The sequence below is a fragment of the Cicer arietinum genome, chromosome 8, assembly GCF_000331145.2.
Source record: "Cicer arietinum cultivar CDC Frontier isolate Library 1 chromosome 8, Cicar.CDCFrontier_v2.0, whole genome shotgun sequence".
Classification (NCBI taxonomy): Eukaryota; Viridiplantae; Streptophyta; class Magnoliopsida; order Fabales; family Fabaceae; genus Cicer; species Cicer arietinum.
In genome coordinates, this window is record NC_021167.2 from 2,415,811 (window position 1) to 2,432,728 (window position 16,918).

The 16,918-nt window shown below is 26.9% G+C and overlaps 1 protein-coding gene across 6 annotated transcripts in view; it reads right to left on the reverse strand.

Moving 5' to 3' along the window:
- Positions 1 to 13,445: 13,445 nt before the first annotated feature.
- Positions 13,446 to 16,918, reverse strand: part of LOC101502932 (WAT1-related protein At5g47470) — a 4,432-nt gene continuing 959 nt past the window's right edge. For 3 of the 6 annotated variants that reach the window (XM_073364224.1, XM_004511632.4, XM_073364225.1), the window contains 7 exons: positions 16,738 to 16,803; positions 15,920 to 16,033; positions 15,157 to 15,403; positions 14,906 to 15,067; positions 14,300 to 14,451; positions 14,101 to 14,195; positions 13,446 to 13,861 (listed from right to left, as the gene is read on the reverse strand). In XM_073364224.1, the coding sequence (XP_073220325.1) occupies positions 13,854 to 13,861; positions 14,101 to 14,195; positions 14,300 to 14,451; positions 14,906 to 15,067; positions 15,157 to 15,403; positions 15,920 to 16,033; positions 16,738 to 16,803 (844 nt within the window). In that variant the 3' untranslated portion in view covers positions 13,446 to 13,853. Of the gene's footprint in view, positions 13,862 to 13,909; positions 14,196 to 14,299; positions 14,452 to 14,905; positions 15,068 to 15,156; positions 15,404 to 15,919; positions 16,034 to 16,737; positions 16,804 to 16,918 lie in introns of those variants that run through there. The other 3 variants (XM_073364223.1, XM_004511631.4, XM_073364226.1) reach the window with 2 other exon arrangements.

Consider the following 16,918-nt stretch of genomic DNA (forward strand, 5'->3'; position numbering starts at 1 on the left):
TAAAGTGACTAGAAGATGCACAATTTTGAGTAAGACAAATAAGTGAATTTGACTTGTCCAAAAAAATATAAGTGAATTAGAGCAAACGGGTCAGTAATTTTAGATATTAGTATTCATAATTATGTGTTTACAAACAACAAAGCTACTGCATTTAATATTTTGTTTACAAACAAAAATGAATTTAATGTAAGTTAAAAATTCACAATTTTCATACAAAAACATGTGCTAGTACAAATTTTACTCGATAAATGTTAATTTACATTAAATTTTAATCTTAAAGTTAATGTCCTAATTTCTCTTTCTCGAACATAATTTAAACGAAATAAAATGAATTAATCAAATTTATTGATGTTAAAATATATTAGATTTTCTAATATAAAAAATAGCTCATATAAAGTTTTTTTTGGTTAAAATAGCAATAAAAAACTTTTTATATTAAAATCTAGGTGGTTTTAATTTTTTAATTTTCTTATTTTTTTAATAATGTCTTGTTTTAATATAAATGAAATACTATTCTTTTGTCACAGAAAAGAAAAAAACATGATGAATTCTTAAATTTTGCAGAGAAAAAAATATGCAAACAATCTCAGCGTATTAAATTCTAGTTGTTTCTATAATCAACTAAAAAATCTAGTTGTCTTAGTGTTATCGTCGTTATTATCACTAAACCACCATTTCTATTATATATTGATTGAGTTCAAGTGGTAGATAGTATAAATTTTAATTGAAGATTGTTTAGGAAGATATAAGTTTGAAATCAAATTAAAATATTTTTTTATCAAACTTCATTCATTTTTCAATCAAACTCTGAATCTAAAAAATTAAGATCAAAATATATATATATATTAAAACAACGGTATAAATATTACCTTCTCAATTCAATTGATAATCATATTCATGTTAAATCTTTAGGTTAAATACATTTGTCTATAAAAACTAAAATATTACATTCTCAATTCAATTGACAATCATATTCATGTTTAAATCTTTAGGTTAAATACATTTGTCTATAAAAATTAAAATAAACTCACCTTGTTTCTTAATTGTAGTTCAGAAAATATAATTGTTGAAATTTATTAATTTAACATTAAATTTATTTGCGAAAATAAAACAATAATACTTATTATTTATTAATGTAAAAAAAATATTAATTTATTATTTCAATTAAAGATAGATTAATCATGTCAAATCTAGAGTTTTTTATTTAAATATTCCTTTTTCTTATAACCGATATATCGCGTTCCGAAAAAAACAATTCAAAGTTTATAGACGGTTGCTTATTGGGGAAACGACCTACAACTAACATTTTTTTTTTTCATTTTAATATTTGTTATTAATTATTTAATAAATTAAAATTATTAAAATTATTTAAAAAATAAATATACTAATAATAAATTAAAATAATATACATTAATAAATTATAAATTAATTTTATATTTTAATAATTATTATAATTATAATTAAAAATGCTTATAATTAAAATATATTACAAATTTCAAAGAAAATACATTAAAATTAAAAAAAACATCAAAATTTAAACAAATAATAATAAAATTATATTAATAACATGAAAATGAAACAAAAAATACATTAAATTAACGATAAAAAAACATCACATTTGAGAAGAAAAAAAACATCAAATTTATATCAATGATGTCCACTTAAATGACATTTAGTCTCACATCTATGGTCTCGTCGAACTTGTCTAACTCGCTTGACGAGTTGAGGTTCTTCCGGTTCACCCTGATTTTGATCATTTTCCTCAATGTAACTTGTAGGTGGACTAGAACCAGTGTCATCTGCTTCCATAAAATTTTGAGACTGAGGATTATACATCGAATCAAACACAACATAAGCCGACTTAAGAGTTGTGCACTGAGTTCCAAACAAATTATAGAAAAGTCCACGTTATGTCGGATAACCGATGATTGGTATTTCTGACATCGACGGAACATAATATTGAGTCGGTGGTTGATCATAACATGGAACTTCGGTAGGGACGTGTAGGTGAGTTGATGATAAAGACGATCCTACTGTGTTTTGTAAACGGGGATTGATTGGGAGGTCGACTGCACATGAGGATATGACGGAGGTTGTAAACGGGGATCACATAGATATTGTTCTACATATATAAATAATTTGGTGTATTGTCTAAACAAAATCATATATTATGTGTTACGACATAAAATACCTTGTACGATGTTACCTTGCAACACGTTCCAATGTTTAATTTCTTCCCTCCAAACTCAGCTTCAATTATCATCAATCTCACACCTCATGGTACAATTTCATGTCATCTGGTGGTTGTGGTATTTGCTGATAGAAATTAAACTGAAGTGTGACTCTATCTGTATTGTGTTTTTCAACAATACGAGATAACAGAGTAGATAAGTACATGCAGTTCAAGTGATCATATCTTATTCAGAAACTTAATGTTGGAACCCGAGATAAGGTCTCCAATAAAACTTATATGTAAAAAATAAGCTAAAATAATTATAACAAGTATAAAAAATAAAATATTTAAAAAGTTCAAACAAATGTGAATGAATATATTACTTTATCAACAAGCATGTGATCAACAGTATGAGATAACAGAGTAGATAAGTACATGCAGTCCAAGTGATCGTCTCTTCTTCGGAAACTTCATGTTGGAACCCGAGATAATGTCTCCAATAAAACTTATATGTAAAAAATAAGCTAAAATAATTATAACAAGTATAAAAAATAAAATATTTAAAAAGTTCAAACAAATGTGAATGAATATATTACTTTATCAACAAGCATGTGATCAACAGTATGAGATAACAGAGTAGATAAGTACATGCAGTCCAAGTGATCGTCTCTTCTTCGGAAACTTCATGTTGGAACCCGAGATAATGTCTCCAATAAAACTTATATGTAAAAAATAAGCTAAAATAATTATAACAAGTATAAAAAATAAAATATTTAAAAAGTTCAAACAAATGTGAATGAATATATTACTTTATCAACAATCATGTGATTAAAATTATTTTTTGGTATCCTTCTACGTCGCTACGAGGAACTTTAGCAAAATTTAGACCACTATAATTAAACTTGTCGAATATAACAAAAATAAAAAAATATAATAAAATTAGTAATATGATAAGCAATTGGTTTTAAAAAAAGAAAAAAATAATATAAAAAAGAAAAAAATATACATAGTTACTTTTGTGCAAGTGGAAATAATATACTTCGATGAATTATCTGGTAATTCTGATGTTGACGAAGATTGGAAGTAGAAGATCAATCTATCCTACCTGATTTCGATCCACCATCTCACCTGAAAAACATCAATTTAGATACTCAAAGCAAACAAGTGAATTTGATCATTTGTTCATTAACGAAGTTTCAGCAGTAGATGGAACTCTTGTAGTTGGAATGAAGTTTCAAAACAAAGATGAATGCGTATATGCAATCAAACGTTTATCATTTAAAACAATCATTGAATTTTGTGATACAAAAATCAGATTTAGAAAGATATGTTATATACTGTTCAAATTCAAATTGTTTGTTTAGATGCAAAGCTTCAAAACACAAAAAGAGTGAATTGTGGGTGATTGGTAAATTGAATGTGTCTCATACATGCATAAATTATGCATTGTCACAAAATCATATGAAGCTCGATTTTAACATGATATGTACAAGCACAATGCAAGTTATGAAAGTGGATCCTTCAATCAAAGTGAAGGTCATTATTGCTCAGATTCGGACTTTACACAACTACACAGTAAGTTATAGAAAAACCTGGATGGGAAAAAATAAAGTGATTGAACAAATTAATGGCAATTGGGAAGAGTTTTACAATCAACTCCCACAATGGTTGTTGGTTATGTAAACGTTTGTTTCGGGAACCAAAATTTAAATAGAAATCATTCTAGTTTATCACAAGAATAGTTTGATAGGTAGGATAAGAATTTTTCATATACTATTTTGGACTTTCGTTCTGTGCATATCTGCGTTTAAATTATGCAAACCAATAGTACAAGTTGATGGGACTTGATTGTACGACAAGTACAAGGAAACTCTATTGGTAGCAGTTGCACGGGATGAGAATGACAATGTAATTCCTATTGCTTATACTATTGTGGAAGGTGAGACAAAAAATAGTTAGAGTTTCTTTTTGAGAAAATATGTCACTACACGAGCCAACATTTGTTTGATTTTAGATAGACACGAATCCATTAAGAGTGCTTATAATAATTCGAATAATGGGTGGCAAGATCCTCCGTCAAAGCATGTGTTATGCGTCCGACATATTTCACAATATTTTGTAAGGGAATTTAATGACAATGCTTTGAAGAAAAAAGTTATTTCTATAGGTAGTAGTTTTATACTTAATTTTTGTAATTAGTGTAATTTTAAATAATTTCATTCTTAATTTATATAATTAGTGTAATAATGCATTGTCTAATGTTCAATACAGGTTACTCGATCAGTGAGTCTACATATCGATACTACCGCAGATAAATCGGCATAGTAAACCTGAATGCTTTGAAATGATTAGACAACATACCTCGAAAAGATTGGATTCAAGCATTCAATGGAGGTAGTCGTTGGGATCAGATAATAACCAACTTCGTGGAGTCGATCAACGCAATATTAAAAGGCTCGCACAACATTCCCATCACTGCTTTGGTCCAATCAACTTATTTTAAAATAGGAACATTGTTTCTAACCATGGGAAAACGACACACATCAATTTTAACTTCTGGTCAGGTATACACATAAACTTGCATAAATTTTATGAAATTGGAAATAAGTAAATCCAATAGTCATAGAATGGATAATTTTGATCGGAGCAACCATACTTTCATGGTTCACGAGACAGTAGTTCCAAGAGAAGGACGATTAATTTGTCATTTCTCTGTAAACCTTCCTAACAAGTGGTGCCATTGTGGGAAATAGCAAGCTAAACATAGGTCTTGTTTACATGTGATAGCAACATGTTCTAGCATAAAAATATAATTATTTGAGCCTTATATCTGACGTGTACAAGGTGAAAACGGTACTAAAAGTCTACGATAAAGCGTTCCAACCCATACTAAACGAAGGATATTGGCCTTAATATTAAGGTTTTAAGGTGTGTCCAATACACTCATGCTGAGAGTCAAGAAATGTCGTCAAAAGAACAAACGCATTATAACATAAATGGACATTACATAAAGAGTATCAAGAAAATGCGAATTATGTCGGGTCTACCCAAACGCTGCTGGCACATCTACTCAAATTTGATGTATTTTTTTCTTCAATTTTATTGTATTTTCTTTAAAAATTATAATATAATATAATTATTTTAATAATAATAATTAAAATATAAAATTAATTTATAATTATTAATGTATTTTATTTTAATTTATTATTAGTATTTTTATTTTTTAAATAATTTAATTAAATTTAATTTATTAAATAATTAATAATAAATGTTAAAATAAAAATAAATAAAGGATAGTTGCATCTCGTTCACCGGAAAAACCACTTTCTCCTTGATTTAAAAGGTAGGACATTCGCGTAACTGTTTTTAAATGATAAAAAAAATATTTAAATAAAAAATTCGTCAAATCAAATCTTACCGGTTACCCAAAAGAAAAAAAATCAAATTTTACCATTTTTATCTCAAATAAAATCTTACATTAAATATAATGGTATTTTACAATATAAGACCTAAATTTGATTTATTTAACAAATATAGTATCTTGAATCGGATTTGACTTTCTTTTTTGAAAAATTAGTTAAAGTTGACCGTGACCTACTTTTGTAAATAATTTTTTTCAAAATAGATCAACAAGCCTACTTTTAAATTGATTGGACGATAATACTATTTATTAAATAAAAATAAATTGTACATAATTCAATTAATATATATCTTCAATCTGTCAAAGTAAATATTTCATAAAATAACATATAAAAATTTATTATCATTATTACATTAGATTGTCAAAATAAGTTATAATTATTATATTATTCATATCAGTGTCGTGTAGATATGAATGTTTCTAGAGATTGAATATTTAATTAAATAGTTTATTTAAATAAAGTGATCAAATAAAAAAAAAGTAACAAATATAAAAAAGATGGAAAAGACACCACAATGTAAAAGAATTGCATCAATGACAAGGAAATCGAGTAAGTTATAATCTAAAAACTGAAGGAGGAGATTTAGTTCAGTCACCACGAGACGATAGAAATTATAATTCATTTCTCCATTTTTTACAAATGATGTTATAATTGTATACTTATAGTAATATTATCTCTAAATCTAAATGGGACCACACATTATTCTCTAGACTCGTGTTGGATTTACATTATATTTTTTTAAAATAAATTAAATATAAAGAAACAAAATATTTTCACTTAAACACGACATCAACTAAATTTAAATTAAACTATTACAATTTGAAATTAAAGCAAACTAATAATTATTATAAATTAAATTAAAATAAATATAGTTATTCTAATTTATTAAAATATGAATCTTCTTCGTACTATTGAGGACTTTATCATTCCATCATTCTTTAATAAATTTGATCACGAAATTAAGCTCCATTATACCATACATGAAGAAATAATTCACATAAACCACAAGTTCATCATATTCACCGAGGTCAAATGAAAATTTAAAAGAATTGTAAAATTTGATAAGACGGTGAAACGCATTTCCATATTGAACAATTAGCATCTTATCATATTTATGATAAATGTAAAAATTTATAAAGATGAGAACAAAGTTATACCTTTTGAAGATATTCATGACAAAATTTACCTTATATCATATTTAAATTGGTGACAAACAATAAGTTAATTTATTTTTGCAAAGACTTCAAAACAAGTTGAGTTCGTAGACATTCTCTTTATTATAAATAAACGGTGACTCAATAATTTTATTGCAAGCATCTTTTAAAGAACCTTTGACCAATCACCTTTAAGCACTAACATCATTTCATTTACCTCACGCTCTTGTTTAAAGAGACTTTCAAATTTACCATCATCTTTGTCTTCGCTTTCAAAGTCAATGTATTGATAAAATTGTTCATTCAAGCACTATAATTATCAAAATTACACAAATAGTTATATGAAATTATTTGCTTTATGTCTCTCAAATATTTTTCGTCTTCCTATTTCTTTTCTATAACTTTCTCTTTCTCTCTTAATGTTAACTTATATTTTTCATCTTTCACTTTTATTTTCTTTGATTTTCTCTTTCTCTCTCCAGGCTGACTTCTCTACTCTTCTTGCCGCTTTTGGATATTCATTATCATAAGGATATTCCACATACTATAGATCAAACACAATATCTAATATATTATTCATATGATATAATTTTTTTTTCATGATCCTTGTTGACACCTAATTTTGTCATCTACTTTAAGATTTTTAATAAATATATATAAAAAAAATAATAATGATAAAAAAAATAATAAAAATAAATAGTTAGACCTTTTAATTTTAGAAAGTTCTGGATGTGTTTGGTTTCTGTTTGCCTCTGATTTCTTTTCATAAAATTTCACTATATTCTAAAATATAAAAAAAAATATAAAATAAACATATTTAATTGAATGAAAATAAATGGATTGATGGTAATAAAAATTATTATAATGATATCATTTGAATGAAAAGAAACCGAAAAGAAATGAATCAATGTTAATAAAAATAAAAATCAGTATAATGGTAATCAATTGAGTAGAAAAGTAACCGAAAAAAATGAATCAATCGTAATAAGAATCAGAATATTCTAAAATAAATAGTTAGACCTTTTAATTTTAGAAAGTTCTGGATGTGTTTGGTTTCTTTCTGTTTGCCTCTGATTTCTTTTCATAAAATTTCACTATATTCTAAAATATAAAAAAATATAAAATAAACATATTTAATTGAATGAAAATAAATGGATTGATAGTAAGAAAAATTATTATAATGATATCATTTGAATGAAAAGAAACCGAAAAGAAATGAATCAATGTTAATAAAAATAAAAATCAGTATAATGGTGATCAATTCAGTAGAAAAGTAACCGAAAAAAATGAATCAATCGTAATAAGAATCAGAATAATTATGGCCAATTAAATGAAAAGAAACCGAAAATAAACAGATTAATGATAATAAATTGACAATTATTCTCTTGTCTTTTGTATTCTACACCTAAAAAGTCTATCAATAGTCTACAACAAGAGTAGAAAAAGGAGGACAATTTCGAAACATAATTTGAGAGCACATAAAAAAAAAGAAATTAATAGACAAAAGAGGAGAAGATAATCTGATATTGAGAAAATCGGTCTAGCAAAAAAATAATTAGGCAGTAAGAATCTGATCTTGAAAAAATCGGTCTAGCAAAAAAAACAATTCAGCACTAATGTATCACTTCCTTATTGCATCCTTTTAAAATATATTCTTTTTTTTTCTAGCTATTTTTTTTTTGTTTATAAAAAAATAAACTCATATGTTAAGCTTTCATTTTTTTTAAAAGTTGTTAATTTCTAAAATTGTTTTTTTTTGCAACACAAAATAATAAAAAAAATATATAACTAATTGATGTTTATAAACTAATAAAACAAATTTCACTCTATTGTAATAAAATAGAAAATTCATATTACGTCTTTATCAAATAACTAGAAAAAAATTCCGCCAGATGAAATTCATCCTTGCTCGCTGCGTCATATCACTGACCATCGTTGGTGGCATTTGTGTCGCGATATATCCGACAACGTACGAGTAAATCATTTCACAGATTATTTCACCGTCGTGTCCATCTGTCTCATTCACATACCGCCACGTTACGTTGTTTTCTTACAAAAAACCAATTTTTTTCTTTACTTTAAAACAAAAATAGAAGATATAATCTATGAACAAATATTATTATTATCATTATTATTATTATTATTATTATTATTATGTTTTTATTTTTATTTTTTTGATACATATATAAATAAAAAATAAAAGTTTAATAATAAAAATCGGACAACACATAAGTATTTTCTACCCAAGAACTGTATTTTGATTTCCCTATTGCACCTGGTGATACGTAGGAGCAAGATTTTCCCTTGTCAAACCAAATTAATAAAAAATATTTTTTTTTAATAATGTAAATAATTTATTTTATTTTTTATTTATTTATTCTTTTAGGGGTAAAATAAATAAATAATTTGTATACAATTAATTATAGGGTAACCGTTTTAACAGACGATGTAGGGTAATATTATTTTCCATATTCGACTCTGAATCTAATTTTTTGGTTCAAAGAATTTACTTTAGGTTTTATCTAATTTTCTCTTTTAAAAAAATAAAATTGGTGGTAACTTGTTTTTTCTGCGGACAAATCGGACACGACAGTCCAATAGGTTGTTTACGTCTGATTTGAGAACTCTCAATGGCAATGTTTTTCTTAATGGAGTAATGTTTGAGCCACCATTTGATCCCATATTTTTTGCCGTTAAAGTTATTTAGAACAAGCCTTAATTTTTATGTTTTTGAAAATGATGTGATAATGATTTTTCAAAAGTGACTATGATAAAGAATATGATGCAAAAAAAAAAATGACGATAAGGAGAAAAAATTACATCATTTTCAAAACCATAAAATAAGGCTTGTTGTGAATAACATTGAGAGTTCTCAAATCAGATGTAAACAACTGATTGGACTGTCGCGTCCGATTTGTCTGCGAAAAAAAACAAGCCGCCACAAATTTTATTTTTTTAAAAGCGATAATTAGATAAAACCTAAGTAAAGTTATTTGAACCAAAAATTTAGATTCGGGAGTCGATTACGAATAAGGAAAATAATATTATCTTACATCGTCCGTTAAAACGGCTACCCTATAATTAATTAATTGTACACAAATTATTTATTGATTTTACCCCTAAAAGAATAAATAAATAAAAATAAAATAAATTATTATATTATTAAAAGAAAAAAATATATTTTTTATTAATTTGGTTTGACAAGGGAAAATCTTGCTCTAAGTATCCTCAGGTGCAATAGGGAAATCAAAACGCACGAAAATACTTATGTGTTGTCTGATTTTTATTATTATCTTTTATTTATATACGTATCAAACAAATAAAAATGAAAATAAAAACATAATAATAATAATAATAATAATAATAATAATAATAATAATAATAATAATAATAGTAATAATAATAATATTTGTTCATAGAAAATAACGTAAAGAAAAGAAATAATAATAATAATAATGATTATATCTTCTATTTTTGTTTTAAAGTAAAGAAAAAAAATTAGTTTTTGTTAGAAAATAACGTAACATAGTGGTATGTGAACGAGATAGATGCACACGACGGTGAAGCAACCTGTTAAAGGATTTGCTCGTACGTTGCCGGATCTGTCGCGACACAAAGGCCACCAACGATTGGGGGTGAGTGATATGGCGCGACGATGATGAATTTCATCCGGCGGCAGAACCATTAATTATAATCATAAAGAAAAAATCATTTATCCGTTATTATGATTTTTTTTAGTTATTTGATAAAGACGTAATATTAATTTTCTATTATATTACAATATGGTGAAATTTGTTTTCTTGGTTTATAAACATCAATTAGTTAAAAATATATATATTTATTTTGTGTTGCAAAGAAAACAATTTTAGGAATAAACAACTTTAAAAAAATGAAAGCTTAACATGAGTTTATTTTTTTATAAACAGAAAAAATAGAAAGAAAAAAAAAGAATATATTTTAAAAGGATGTAATACAAAGACTAATAAGTAGAAAATTAGAGAAAATAATAAAAAAAGTGATACCTTACAAAGTGATACCTTATTCTCTTCTCCTCTTTTGTCTATTAATTTTGTTCCCGTACTCTCAAATTGTGTTTCAAATTGTCCTCATTTTTCTACTCTTGTTGTAGACTATTTATAGACTTTTTGGGTGTAGATTATTGCCAATTGATTATCATTAACCTGTTTCTTTTCGGGTTTTTTTTTCTTCCATTTAATTGACTATAATTATACTGATTTTTATTATCATTTATTCATTTTTTTCGGTTTCTTTTCTACTCAATTGATCACCATTATACTGATTTTCATTAACATTGATTCATTTCTTTTCTTTTCATTCAAATGATGACCATTATAATGATTTTTATTTTCATTCAATTAAATACGTTTTTTATTTTATATATTTTAAAATATAGTGAAGTTTTCTGAAAAGGAAAGGCAAATAGAAACCAAACACATCCAGGATTTTCTATAATTTAAAGGTTTAACTATTTATTTTTATCATTATTTTTTTTTAATTTTTTATATATTTATTAAAAATCTTAAAGTAGTAGACACAATTAGATGTCAACAATCCTCATTTTTTATTTTATTTTATGTGTTTTTTCTCTTTTACATACTTCTTATCCTCCCTCTCAAAATCTCTTTGCCTCTTTTTCTCTCTCCCTCTCTCTCTCTCTCACACACATTTCATACATTTTTTCCTAAAACCATAATCTCTATCTCTCCTTTCACACTTCATTTACTCATCATTATAATTTTCACTTTTTTTCCCTTTAAATATCACCTCATAAATTTATATTATTTCGTTCTCAATTTTAAATTCATCTTCATTTTGAGACGATCTTTCATGATGAGATATCTTATCTAATTGATTCACAAACTCTTCTTTCAAGGCATCATCTAAGTATTTCAAATTTCTATAAAAATGACCCATAAGAGAAACAATTATAGGAGAAAGGAGTATGTTTCACTTCCATTCATGATTTCAACAACAACAAATCAATTAGTACCACAATAATAATAAAAAATAACAAGAACAAGTTAAGAAAATAAAAACATGACATTCACCACTCACTAAGTGTTTAGAGTCAAGAAATGTATCACTCATGTGTATCACTTAATGATTACTTTTTTCAATGATGTGCGTTATTGTCTTTTTCCACTTAAAATCATCTTTCAAGTTCTTAAAAATAACCCAAACACAATATAACAAGTCCACCAAAGCTATTAACACAAGAGTTTCGAGAAGGAAAAATTATTGGACAAAACTAAAAAAAATTAAAATGACAAACAAGAAAAACTAAGTAAATGAAGACACACTCGAATAGATTATCAAATAAATAAGAAATATTTGAACTAAATTACTAAGTGATCTAAATATGTGGGAGGTAAAGTACTAAGATAAAAGTTGTAATGCTTAATTAAGACAATAATGATTGGTGTATCAAAGTGGACCGATTTTGTAAATTTTTTTTGTTTGTAAAAAAGCATTTTTTCAATAAGTGCTTATGTGTAGAATCACTTTTTCAGAACTTCCCTTTTTAGTTTTTTCTCTGTATATTTAAATTCCTCCAATTTTTCTAATCAATTTAGGCTTTTTAATTTCCATAATCAGATATGTATGGAAGAAATAACATCAATAATAAATTTGCTAGTGAATTTTGGGTCAAACAACTACAAGTAAAAAATATGATGAAACTAAATTCAGATTTCCCTCTCCTGAAAACAACAACTAAGGACTCTGAAATTTCACCAAAGTAACAACAAGTAACCACCCAAATAAATCTTCCTACACATAGTGTAACACTTATAAACAACAAACAATTCAAAAGAGTTGAACAAGATTTTGAATAAAATGCAACAAAATGAAACTAAAATTTCAAATATCTCAATAACACAAAACATTAAAATAGAAATTAATGACAAAGATTATCACTTTGGAAGAACAATGAGCAAACGGAAATCGTCACATGATAAGGAAGTCATTGATAAGATTCAAACAATTCTAATGCAAAAACGACTTAGTTCATTTACCATTCTCATAATGAGAAATTATAGTTCATTTCCAAACTTTTTTTAAATGAGGTTACAAATTTATATTTATAGATGAGTTGTAAATGACATTGTTCTCTACGCTCGTATCGGACTTACCTCATATTTTTTATAAAATAAATTAAATGTAAAAAGTAAAATATTTTCACTTATGCTCGTATCGGATTACGTCATATTTTTTTATAAAATAAATTAAATGTAAAAAGTAAAATATCTTCACTTATGACATCAACTATTATAAACTAAATTAAAATAAATAAAGTTTATCATAATTTATTAAAATATGGATTATTTGTATGCTCTTGAGATCTTTATGAAAGTGTGTGAGGTAGTGAGAGACTTCTTCAACCAAATATCAAACTATTTTCCAAGTAATAATGTTCACACAACAATAACATGCTTGTTGGAGAGAGTGATGCTAGTGATTAATATTGTTAATTATTAGTTTTTTTTTAGTAAATAGTTAATTATTAGCTAAAATATTTTATTTAGCATTTTAATATATTAGTTATATTTTAACTTTTTATGTTTTAATATTTTCTTAAGACAATTAAGACGCCAACACATGAATGACTAGCCTTCTCCCTCTCACCCTCCCAGTTACAAATATTTAATTTTCTAGAATTAAAAGAAAAATCGTCAGTGGTCGATAAAAGAATGAAATTTATTTATGATGGAAAACATGAGAGTATAGATGAAAAATTTACCATTCAGATAACCTTGATGTATTTTTGTTCTGTACTTTGTGGTAGAAATCAGCATTTCTCATTTGGATTTACTATTCTCCAAAAATTAAGAATAACTAGTTGAACATCTTTACAAGATATTTTACTCCTACCTACCTATAGGGGTCATTCAAAATCCTAATATTTTGCTTCATCTCCATCTTAAACTATCATGTCTACCTGACCTCAAAATATTATTTACAAAAAGAAAATAAAAATCTACAATGCAATAACGTTTCATTCCTTCAAACTCAAGAGACTTAAAATCCACACCTCTGACTCTTCTGATTGCTCTTTGTCACGAATACATCAAGGTAGCATCTGTTTCAAGCTTCTGCAAAAAAGTTAAAAAATGTGTGGGTGTTTTTATACATGTTACATTCTAAACTATATTATTCTCTAGAATATGAGCCCTTCAAATTTTTTTTTTTAAATGATTACTTGTTTAATCATGACATATATAATAATTACTTTGATTATATTTAAGCAGGGATACGATTACATTGTACATATTAGTTTTTGACACTTGAAAAACAAATTAACATAAGAGAGGTTTTTCTGCATCAAACTCACTTTCTGATAAATCACCACCATCTGCATATCCTTCTTTCCCTTTGGCCCAAAGAACTAAGTAAAGTCCACTGAACATGAGGAACATACCACCAATGCTGCAACCAATGCAGTGTTAATCAATATGTTGATGAATAAGATTTTACAATTTTTAGAATATAGTTTGCAAAATTTAATAGTAGCTAGGAATTAGTCTTAATACCTTCCAATGTTAACAGTGTCTCCTAGAGTAAAGACAGAGAAAATAACTGAGCATACTGTTCCAATAGGGCTAAACATGGAGACAAATACAGGTCCTCTCTTCTTAAGTGCCCATCCATTGAAGCTTAAGCTTATTCCACTCACTCCACCAGCCTGTGCATTTTCAATTTTTATGCCTTTTTAGTATCATCATCACAGTGAGAAACACAAAAAATTGCATTCTTCTTAGTTATTATCCCACACAATGCCAACATTTCACTACATACCATGATTTGCTACTCTACCCAATTTTCTAGCCCATGTTATAACTGTTTCAACATTCTAGACTAAAAAGATCAAAAGAATAAACCATGAATTTAGTGCTGAAATGGTACGGTCTATCAATGAAATTGAAAATCATTGATTGTAGAATTAAATTGATTGACTCAAAAAGATTAATGCGATCCAATATTTTCAATCTCGACAATCATTTTGAAATTTTGTTAATTTCATTAACCAAATTGTTGGATACTACAACTTCATTTTGAAATTTTGTTAATTTCAAGAGTGGTGGTTCGCGTAAACATCGAAATGCACTTGAGTGAAATAAGGAAATAGTAAAATATACCAGAAGGGAAAAGCCAACCAGGTCTCCAAAACTAACAAGTTGCAACCCAGTTTTAAGTTCCTCGCCTTCAAATAATTGAACAGCTGCAGTCATAAATCCTCCAAACAAGGACGTTATTGCACTCAATGACATTGGTGCAGGAAAATCTCCAAGAGCAAAAGCCTACAAAAGCAACAACTTTTGTTGAGCTAATTAAGAAATTTGAGTACATTTTTCAGTGTCCTACTACTTATTTGATTACTAATAGTTACCTGCAGAACAACATTGCTTGATAATATTAAAACTGAAGCCATTAGATAGAGGCAACCGATTATCTTTTGTATGTCAAAGAGAAAATCTGATGGTGTTGACAACGATTGGATTGTAGTCTCTTTTTTGGTTGCAGGAGGAGCAGAAATGCTTTGCATTATGCTCATTGTGAAAGCACCCAAAACACATAGCAATGTTCCTAAGATTTTAATTTTACTATACCTGTTGTTTACGTTAACTCTCTCTAACCTGCAGAATATAAGAATTACCAATTCATTACCCAAGGAATTAAACATGTTTCTTATTTTTGCCTTAGTTAGAGTTATAGCATTATATTTTTCTAACAAAATATGTAGTTTATGTCAAACATTTTACTGGTACATTTACGTAGAAAAAATGCTTTTTTTTTTCTCTTTTACTCTTAACCCCTCTCAAGGGAAAGGGGTCCTCATAATCCGAAATTCGGTCGGGAAGTATGTAAAGTCTCACCAAAGATTACTTCAGTAAGAATCGAACTCAGATTCTCTCGAATGATTCGTAAACTCATTTACCACTTAGTTAAAATAGAGTAAATTTGTCTTATTTATAGTGTGTTTAGATTTTAGTTTAAGAGTTAAAAATGACTCTTTTGAGCCAATTTATCTCTCTTGATTGATTTGAACAAAAGTTAATTTGATTTTCTTTTGAATTGGAACCACAACATGCATGCTATTGGTTGTTTATAGCATTACTGAAAATTTTCAAAACCCATTGAAATAAAATTACCCAAAAGTCCATGCGATGATGAAGATAAGACCTGGGGCAAGGTTTGGCATAGCAGTTCCCATTGCTGGTGAAGTTAAACTGATTCCTTTGAGGAATAAAGACTGGAAAGCTAATCTGCATGACAATGGCCAAGAGAATTTTAAATCAATAACCTTGTACATTATTTTACAAATTTGGAGAACCAAAACACAAATAGGAAAATGTAGGTATAGGTGGCAAAATTTAGAGGGAAAAGAACTCCACAAACATTAGAATTACTATACTATATTTAGAGGATTATTAATGTTACAAATTGGATAAGTTTAGGTGGATGCTACTGTAAACCAATGCTTAAAAGTCATGCGAGATTATAATGACAATCGAAGACTGTTCTTGAAAGTATAAGTTTAGTGTTCTCCTAATCTTTATGGCTGAGACAATGAGATGCCAATTCAATATAAAAAGAGAAAACAAATGTATCTCTAAAAACTTAAGTCGTCAAACTTACACCAATCAATTGTTATCATCTCAACCGTAAAGATAACATAATCTTAACTCGTACATTCAAAGAGTATCGTCCATGTTAAAGTTTCAGATAAATTTTAAGCACCAATCTACAAACTCAACTTTTAAATGAAAGCTACCAATTTCCACTTCGAAAAAAAAGGCAAAATGGATAGAGAATAGCACAACTTAATAATTGAGAGCATGAACCCAAAAAATGGGATTTTGAAAACAGAACCCAACTTTCACACCAATTTTCTCACTATATTTTCTAGATACTTAACCAGGCTTATAATAAAACAGAAAATTAGGAATAAGTTATAAGATTATCTTACCCTCCAAATGAAAGAAACCATATCTGCATTATAAACTTTAAACTGCAATTCTTGGGCCAGTTTCTCCTGCAACATACACATAACATCATGAAATTAATCTTCAAAAAATTCCCACCCCAATAGAATATAGAGAATAAAAATCCAATATTCATAACAATAAAAAAAAAAAAAAAAAGAAAGA